This window comes from Vespula pensylvanica, chromosome 1 (genome assembly GCF_014466175.1).
Source record: "Vespula pensylvanica isolate Volc-1 chromosome 1, ASM1446617v1, whole genome shotgun sequence".
NCBI classification, from domain to species: Eukaryota; Metazoa; Arthropoda; class Insecta; order Hymenoptera; family Vespidae; genus Vespula; species Vespula pensylvanica.
Window position 1 is genome coordinate 5,854,034 of NC_057685.1, and position 9,931 is coordinate 5,863,964.

Below are 9,931 nucleotides of genomic sequence, written 5' to 3' on the forward strand. Positions count from 1 at the left end.
AGAGAGAGAGAGAGAGAGAGAGAGAAATCGAAAGACGAACGATTACTTTCTCGTTTTGTGTTCAAATTGGTTACGCATAGGCATAACGTAAGTATGTATATATCTGAGATATATGTATATATATATACGTATGTATACATATATATATAAAGGAAGGACGTACGGAGGAATGTATGGTTGTATGGAAAATGTCGTGAAAATAATGAAAACTAAGTACTTGTTGCGCATTAGTAGTTTGCCGCGACGTTACACACGGTAGTGATCGTTCGCGTGACGTATTAAGGTAACTTGCGTACACGCTCGTGTAAAAATGCTTTTCCTTTCGATTTTATGCAAATTCGTATCGCACGCTAGCCAGCTGGAAATATTTCTTATCGTTACGTAGTTATATAGGTGAGCCACCGACGAAGCGTTCCGCTTAACTCATATTATATATATATATATATATATATATATATATATATATATATATATATAATGGGGAAAGAGAAAGAAAGAAAGAAAGAAAGAAAGAAAGAGAGAGTATCTATTTATTTTAGAGTTTAGAGTCTCTACAAGTTTTCCAACGAGAAGTGCTATTTCCTTTCAAGATTAAAGGCTTTTATGTGACAGGTGGAGCGTTCGATAAAACGTATGAGTAGGATATTACAGTGAAATAAGATTTTATCTGTAAATTTAGGCAAACTTTCAAGTAACCCTATCTCTATAATATTGAAAAATATTTATTATAATTATATCGATAAAGATTTATACGTATATCTATCGAGAATAAACGTAAATGTTCGAACGAGCGTTTCATTTTAATTCTCCGAACTAGCTTATTCGTTGGATGCAAAAGGAAAAGGAAAAGTTTCGGACCATATAGCGTTCGGGATAGGTGGATAGTTGGTCTAGGTGTCGTGCACGCTCTCTCTTTCTCTCTCTTTCTCTCTCTCTCTCGTTTTACCATCATTATTTTCGACATTCGAAACAGTTAAATCCAATAGGTTATGTCGCGAGCTCCTTCGAAACGTTCGAGAAAAACCGTAGAACTCGGCTATTTTCCGGAACGAAACGGCTTAGCGACGCCTCTCGAATATCGAAAGGCGCGAACTCACGGATGAATGGAGTCTGGCTCGAGCGTGTACCTACACGGGCTATACTATACTTGCAACTTTGCTCGAGGGGGGCTCGCTTCGTTTATTGATCTTTTTTCTTCCTTCCTTCCTTCCTTCCTTCTTTTATTTCCTTTCTTTCGTTCTTTTTTATGTCTTCCTCTTCTCTCTCTCTCTCTCTCTCTCTCTCTCTCTTTCTCTCGTACATATATATATATATATATATATATATATATATATATATATTGCTTTTACGTTAATTCACTTAACGTCGCGTTACCGATACATTTTACTACTCTCGTGCATCGACAACAGAATCATAGATACTTGGGATACATACCTACATAAGTACATATTTCTACTTGCTCTTAGCCATGAGATCGTTTCTCGTAAAGCAAGAATTTAATCTATGTTAGACGTCGAACTAAAAGTACGCAAGTAATATCTACGTAAATACGTACGTAGGGTTGTAAGTACTTATGTACCTACTTACCTATCTACCTATCCACCTACCTACCTACCTACCTATCTACCTACCTACCTACCTACCTATCTACGTATGTTCGAGAATTCGAATTCAAAGGATACGACGTCTTCTCGATTATTATCGATGAAAGCCGATCGCTAAGGAACTTCCAAGAAAAAGAGAGAGAGAGAGAGAAAGAGAGAAAGAGAACGAAACAGTGAGAACAGGAAAGAGAGAAAGAGAGAGAAAGAGAAAAATTATCAGAAAGGTATTTCACGTTCGTTGCCTCATAGTGACGACGAAGTGGACGCGGTCCGACGGAAAGTGAGTCGCGTTCTCGATCGAGTTCTCGCATTACCGTTTTAAACGAAAACGTTTTACTCGAGGCTTTTTCATTTTTTATTATCTTTTCTTTCTTTTTTTTCTCTTATCTTTTCCTCCTTTCTACCTTTCTTTCTGTTTTCTTTTTTCGTTATTACTATTATTATTATTATTATTATTATTGGTATTATTATTATTAATATTAATATTAATATTAATATTATTATTACTCTTGTTGTTGTTGTTATTGTATTACTTTTCTGTTCATTTCTTCTTTATTTTCCTTTACTTCTTTTATACTTCTTTTTATTATACACTCCTCGAATATATCGAAATATAATATCACGTTCTCCCGACGAGTTTCGCGACATCACGAAACGATTTAATTATTTGGAGATGGGAACATTTACTTTTCATAAATAAACTATGCGATAACGTAATAACGCATTGTTCTAATAATATTTATCAATCCGCGGGAATTACGATTCCCGACGACGATACCCTCCTATTTATCTTGGTGTTAATCGAGTAAATCGTTTTTCTAAGGACTCTCTCGCGTGCTACTATCACGATAATCACGGACTTGTTCTCCGAGTGTATGGAACCGGTAGGTAGTAAGGTAGGTAGGTAGGTAGGTAGGTAGGTAGGTACGTACACGGTAGTAATCGACGACGAGATCATCTCGGTAGCCGTTTTCTTTGAGATGCTTCATTTTTCTCGTCTCGCCGATCGACGAGTATTTTATCCAAAGGGGAGCGGGGAGGAGGGGGGAAGTGGGGAGAGGGGAGAGGGCGACGGAGGAACGGAGTAAGAGGAGGTGGGTGAGGAAACACGATTTCACGATCGTTAACAACGTCCATCTTGATTCGATCTTCGTAATGTTTGATTAGATAGATGGATGGATAGATGGATGGATGGATGGATGGATGGATGGATGGATGGATGGATAGCACAAAAACATATGATATATATGGGTATTTCTATTTTTTTGAATTTTCTTTGATACCTATACCGGCTAGGTAGTCAATTAGCTACGCGTAAAAAATACTTTCTCCACGAAAACTAAATTCACGATATAATAATTAATCACTTACGGCTCTCGTTAACGATGCTTCCAACCGGATCGATCAGGAGAGGGCCCTGGATAAGATCCTCCTCGAGATGGGCACGGCTCGGTCGGGCCTGCTTTCTCCGTGACATCCCTTCAACTCTTTGGAAAAAAAAATAGATTCTCGCGCGCGCACCGTTCCTCACGCTAGCTCGTGCGCGATCCCGCAAAGGGGATTGGAGCTGCGGCGGCCAGATGCTACTTTAATGCGATCGTCTTCCCTTGCTTCTGCTATTCTAGTCTAAACTGGGCCTTCTTTCTTCACGATTTTCTCATTCGCATAAACACAGTTTTAACTTGCCCTTGATTACCTTTTCTAATATTACTAATTATTCAATCGTCCAAGATCTTTTACACACTATTACTCGTACTATTTCGTTATCGTCGTTGTTCTTCTTCTTCTTTCTTCCTTCCTTCGGAAGAATAATTAGACGTACAGTACTCTCATAACACCTACTATAAATCGTGATCGAATCAAGCACCATGTCTCTCACACTTCCAATTCGTCACGGTTACTTTTCATCTCGTAATCCCTCCTATCTCTTTCTTTCTTTAACACGATCGACGACACCTTCGTGAAGTCGTCGCAGCACCACCCAAAGGTAAATCCGTACCTTTGACGATTCCATAGGCACCTGTCTAGTATTTCTCTTCTATTTTTTTTTTGTACGTTGGATAAAAAAGGAGGACACGAGAAGAGAGGGAGAGAGGGAGAGAGAGAGAGAGAGAGAGAGAGAAAGAGAGAGAGGGAGAGGGACGAAGAGAGAGACACTGAATGCTTTGGGATAACGAAGAAGGATAAGAAGAGGAAGAAGAAGAGAAGAAGAAGAAGAAGAAGTAGTAGAAGAAGAAGAAGAAGAAGATGACGATGACGACGACGATGATGACGACGACGACGACGATGATAATGGAGAAAAAGTATTCGGCCGGCGGCCGTGTCAACTCGGCCAGTAATCCATAGAAACTCTCTCTGCTCGATAGATAGCTTTACCTCTTTACCCTTTAACCCATCCCCTAACAAACACCAATCTCAATAATTTCTTCTTTAATCGTCTTCACAAAGTCTTTTCTTGCCGTCACACTCACACACACTGTTAGTAGTCGTAATATCGTTCCCTCGTGTAGTCGCTTCGCACGTGGCCGGGATCCTTCTATCCTTGTCTCTTTCTCACTATCTTTCTCTTTCCCTTTTTCTCTCTTTCTTTCTCTTTCTTTCTCTCTCCCTTTCTCTATCTCTTCTCTCTTTTACTTTACTCCCTATCACGAATATCACGTAGCGAAATTGTCGAAGATATTCGCGCACTGCACTTGATATCTTTTTCTTTCCTTTTTTCTCTTTCTCTCTATCACCCTCCCTCCCTCCCTCCCCCTCCTCTCTCTCTCTCTTTATTTCTTTTAACGAAAAGAACCGGCGAACGTCGACTCGTCAACGACGACGAAGACGAGGACGGAAACGAACGAACGTTGGCTGTGACACGACACGACGCACGAGGAGAATCCCGACGACGACGACGACGACGACGACGACGACGACGACGATAACGACAGCAGTGATGACGATGACGACAACAACAACAACGACGACGACGACGACGACCACGACGACGACGACATTCGCGCGACGTATCGAGCGCACGACCGAACGTCAGTGTGGTGCTGCTCGCCGTGCACGCCTTCTCTTCCTCGTTCTCTTACGCGTTCCGTGTCTATTGTTCTACGTATTGTGTATACACGTACGTACTCCGTACGTGTCTATGTATGTATGCATGTATGCACCTATGTATGTATGTATGTGTATATATATATATATGTATCAAAGCTTGTATGGGCGTATGCGTATGTATGTGTCGAGCAACGTGCTTGCCTCTGTGCACACGTGTCTCTTCTGTCTCTCTCTCTCTCTCTCTCTCTTTCTCTTTCTGCCTCTCTCCCTCTCTCTCTTTCTCCCTTGTTTTATATACGTGCGTGTATACGTGTACGTGTATCAGTCTCTTCCGTCGTCGTCGTACTGCTTGGTTGGGTTGGTCGACGTGCGTGTGCGTAGGTGTGCGTGCGCGCGCGCGGCCCTCTTTTTTTCCTGCTTTCTATATCTCTCTCGCGCGAAATCCGCGGCTCCGATCGCTCGAGTCGGCCGGACGACGGACGGACCAGCTCTGGGCCTGACGTCGAATCACCCCTCTCCACCGTCCACTGACTACCCCGTGGTAGGGAGACGCTTCTTGCGCGCGCTTTTACCCCCACTCATGTGCATCGGCGCACACCCCACGCTGTCGCTTCAACGAACCTCCTTCTCCTCCTCCTCTTCCTCTTCTTCCTCCACCACCACCGCCACCGCCACCACCACCACCACCACCAGTACCACCACCACCACCATCGTCAGCATCACTACCACCACCACCATCACCATTACCACCACCTCCTCTTCCTCCTCTTTCTCCTCTATTTCCTCCTCCTCCTTCTCCTTCTCCTTCTCCTCCTTCCGTGGCTCGACCTACACGCCCCCCCCACTACACACTACTACCACCACCTCACCGTCATCGTCGACACCTCCGGTGGGGATCTCCACCCTTCGAGAGCACAGCTTCCGAGCGCGCGCGACCTTTTTCCTTCGAATATTCGCCGCTTTTGCCTACCTTCTTCTACTATCTATCTCTTCCTACGCGCTATTAGAAACGAGAATTTCCAAAGATATTTTCCATAGTACTTAACTATATCTACTTCTATTTTACTTCTACGATAAAAGTAAATGCATAAAAGTCTTTAAGGTTCGATGAATTATTCCTGACGTAGTCGTTTTATCAAAGAGAGACAGACAGAGAGAGAGAGAGAGAGAGAGAGAGAGAAAAGGATAAGATAAATAGGATACTATTATAAAAAAGACGAAACACGGGTATCGCAGTAGATTTTCTAATCGAGCAAATGAGAAACGGATGAGACGATTTTTCTCGAATAGTGACTGATCTATTAGAAAGATACGAATAGTTAGGTAATGCTTATGAAAAACAGTAATAGACAGATAGAAAGAGAGAGAGAGAGAGAGAGAGAGACAAATGGATAAATGAGAACTATGGATAAAGAGACGCATAAAATATCTGTGTGTGACGGCTAGATAAGTGGCATTTATGAGTAAGAGAGAGAGAGAAAAAGAGAAAAAGAAAGAGAGACGAACAAACAGACAGACAGACAGACAGATGGATTAAATTTATGAGGGAAAGAGAGAAGCACTGTGTGTAAAGGGTATCTCTCTCTCTCTCTCTCTCTCTCTCTCTCTCTCTCGTTTATTCGTACCATCGTATATGCTTCTCCTACGTGTCCCCACTTCTCTCTTTACTCTATCTTCTTATTCCCCTTCCGTGTTTCCAACGCCGGCCGGCTATCCCCCTCCCCACTCCAGCCGGATGGTAAGCGGCGGGGAGGGGCGTGGCCAAACGGCTGAACCTGTACACGCCTCCTTATGCATTATTATAGCGGGCCACTCGTGTCTCTCTATGATTTTATATACCGTCGTGTCCCCGCGTGAATATTCTACTACACTACTACTACTAATACTACTACTACTACTACTACTACTCTTATAAAAGAGAAAGAGAGAGAGAGAGATAGAGAGATAGATAGAGACGGAGAAAGAGAGACGAACGAGCAAGAACGTTCTCTCTCTCTCTCTCTCTCTCTCTCTCTCTCTCTCTCTCTCTCTCTCTTCCCTCCTCTCCCCACCTCTACCCTAAAACGAGTAAACGCACGAGCAGCCGGCCGCGAACAGCGCCGCCAGCGACGCGCGCAACTCCCTCGAACGCGATGCGCCTTCGATATTTCTCTCGTCGCGACGACCACCGTCGTCAATTAGTTTCTTCGTTTTTCTCCCCCTCCCTCACCTCACCTCACCCTACTATTCCCCTCCTTCTCTCTCTCTCTCTCTCTCTCTCTTTCTTTCTCTCACTCTTTCTTTCTTTCTTTCTTTCTTCCTCTCTTTCTTTTTCTCTTTCTTTCTCTCTTTCTCTCTCTTTCTCTCTCAATCTATCTATCTCTCTTTCTCGCCATTATCCTCCCGCACGGGCTTATGAGAATCTTCTCACGCTCATCGGCTTGCGATCGGCGAATTGTTCGGAGATTTTTCTTTTTTCTTTCTTTTTCCTTTGCTTTTCTCTTCTTTTCTTTCTTTTTTCTTGTGTTTTTTGTTGTTTCTCTTGTTTTGTCGTTATTTTTGCTATTCGTTTTCTTTTTTTTAATCGTTATTTTTCTATCCGACACTACCGGTCGAGTGTGGAGAAATATTTAACAAGTTCGAGTTGATAGGCAGATATGTATGTATGTATGTCTGTTGGATGGATTGATTTTTCAAGAATTTTCGTGTCGGAGCGTAGGAGAAGAGGTATGTAATTCGTGGTGATGAATGGAAAAAGTAGTAGTTTCGTTTGAGTGTAAAAAAAAAAAAAAAGGAAAATAGGATTGTAGAGATTCAATCATGTGCTTCGATCGGATCGATCTGATCAATGGGAGATCTACTGTTACGTCATTTTTTATTTACGTTATCAGCTACTCGTCCTATCTAGGCTAAATTCATTCTTCCGTTTATTAAGTTAGATCGTACTATTAGAAAATCGTACTACTTCGGAAGTAAAGTTTCTTGGTTAGGGTCCGAACACGGTAAAATTTTTTTTTGTTTTTTCTTTCTTTCTTTTTTTTTCTCCCCTCCGTCTTCGAGCACTCAAATTAAAACGAGTACGTTCCCAAAATTCTCACGTAGACAGTGTGCATTTCGGCATTTTCTGTTCATCGAAATTCGAGTCACGGCACGTCGGTTATAGCCTATTATACCTACTTGAAAGTACGAAGCGAAGGAAGAACAGGTGGGTCGTGGGAGTAGCGTCCTATTCCGGTTGAAGAGAAAGAGAGAGAGTGAGAGAAAGAGAGGGAGAGAGAGAGAGAGAGAGAGAGAGGGAGGGAGGGAGAGAAAAAGAGAAGAAAGACGAAGGAAAAGAAGTGAACGTGGTAAAGGCAGCGTAAACGAAGACAGGGCTTCCGGGGTTGTGGAAGGGGACGGGGAAGAGTATAGATCGGTGTAACGCGAGAAGTGACGTTAGAAACTTAGACTACTCTTTCCGTTTCTTTCCCAATGAATTACGTTTTAGTTTAGTTATAGAACTTTTCACAAATTTCTTTTTTATCTCGGTGGTTAGAAAAACGAGTCAAAATCGTTCAATACGCTCGATTAAATTTTCGACGATGACGAGCTCGAATAATCGTAAATTTTAATTCGAATTAAGTGAATTTAATGAATGACGACCTTGGCCAATATAACAACAACGACGACGACAACGACGTTAATGATCGTTATCATTATCATGAATATCAATGAACATTAATGATGGAACGTAAACAGGAGGAGGAATGCAAAATTGAATGAACGTCGTTAGAAATAGGAAATTGTATGAAATGTTTGGAGCGTGACGGTCTAACGCATTACAGTAGGTACAGGTGCGAACGAGGTGAGTGCACGACGAGCGTTGAAGATTCGCACGTGTAGTAGTGGTAATGGACGTAAAACTGGCTTTTCCGAGGTAGGTACTTACTTACATTAGGCAACGGAGAGGATCGTAGGTTTTCTCATCGGACCAGACAAGTTTATTATCATTTGCGGCTCGTAATTTTTGCCTTCTCTTTGTATTTCTATCCCTCTTTCTATCTCTTTCTTTCTCTCTCTGTCTTTCCTTTTCATCTTTCTGTAGGTACGTAAAGCAGGTAGAAAAATCGAGGAAAACGCGTCGAAGTTTGTGTTGGACAGGCGCCGGCGTCGAGAATTGTAAAGCTTTTAAAGATGTTGTACTTTTTCCTTTTGTTCTCTTCTTTATTTGTTTCTTTTATTATTATTTCTTTTTCGTTAAACCACCTAAACCCCTTTCTACCGAATAATACCTATCTATCTACCTGTTTCCTTCATATATATATATATCTCCAGTTTTTCTTTCTTTTTTACGAGAAAAAAAGAAGTAACATAATTATATCCTCTCTTTATTCTTATCTTTATTCTTAAGATATCCGATGTAATCGTCGAACGATAATTACTCGAATGTTAATTTCTCTAATCGAACGAGATCGATAAGAAAAATGTAACAGTTAGTGCATCGTTTCAGATCGATTCTTTTTACTAAAATCGAGAATAAAAAGGATTTTAGATACCTACCTACTTATCAGAACTTGGAAGCAGTAGCAGCAAAAGGCCGACCAAGCCGGAATCCCAGTGATCGTAGTATTAAAAGACCACAGAAAATACTCCGCAGCAGGTGGCGGCACACCTCTCCTTCTCTCTCTTTCTTTCTCTCTCTCTCTCTCTCTCTCTCTCTCTTTTTCTCTCTTTTGCTCTTTACCGAACGTGGGGTGTTAACGACATTTAGGGGTGGGGCGTCGGCAAATTGACGCCGTTTAGATTGCGCTGCATTCAATTAGGTCGCGGAGGAGTCTCGGATAAAAGCCACGTATCTACTACGTTCGCCGAACACATTCTCTGTCTTTCTCTCTCTCTTTCTCATTCTCTCTCTTTCTCCTTTTTTTTTCTTTTTTTTTTTTTTAAACCATGCGCAACACGTTCATTTAGATTCGCGCGATCTTCCTCCTCCTCGACGAGTCTGAACGTAAGCTTTACCTTCCCCGATTAAAAGAATTTCTTCTCGATAAAAAAAAGTAATCAGAAGTCTATTAATCTTTATTAATGATATATATATATATATATATCCATATATGTACATATGAAAGTATTTGTCAGAATGAGTTGACAATCTCGTAAAAAGGAAAGAAACGAAAAAAAAAAAAATCAAAATCGTATCCGGGTTAAGAGTGCCGCGAGTGAGGTTACGCGAAGGAACGCAAGGATTCGATGTGTGAGTGAGTGAGAGGGAGTTGCGAATGGTCCTGGAATATTCTACGTTCACCGAATCCCAAATTGGT

General features: G+C 41.6%; 1 protein-coding gene and 1 long non-coding RNA gene across 2 annotated transcripts in view; one reads left to right on the forward strand and one right to left on the reverse strand.

The window, feature by feature from the left end:
- Positions 1 to 4,363, reverse strand: part of LOC122636350 (homeotic protein spalt-major-like) — a 58,437-nt gene extending 54,074 nt beyond the window's left edge. The window contains exon 1 of the mRNA XM_043827496.1: positions 2,976 to 4,363. Within this exon, the coding sequence (XP_043683431.1) occupies positions 2,976 to 3,081 (106 nt within the window). The 5' untranslated portion in view covers positions 3,082 to 4,363. The remainder of the gene's footprint in view (positions 1 to 2,975) is intronic.
- The window catches only part of LOC122636381, a 111,996-nt gene that overhangs the window by 62,858 nt on the left and 39,207 nt on the right, over positions 1 to 9,931 (forward strand). The gene's annotated exons all lie outside the window — the stretch shown is intronic.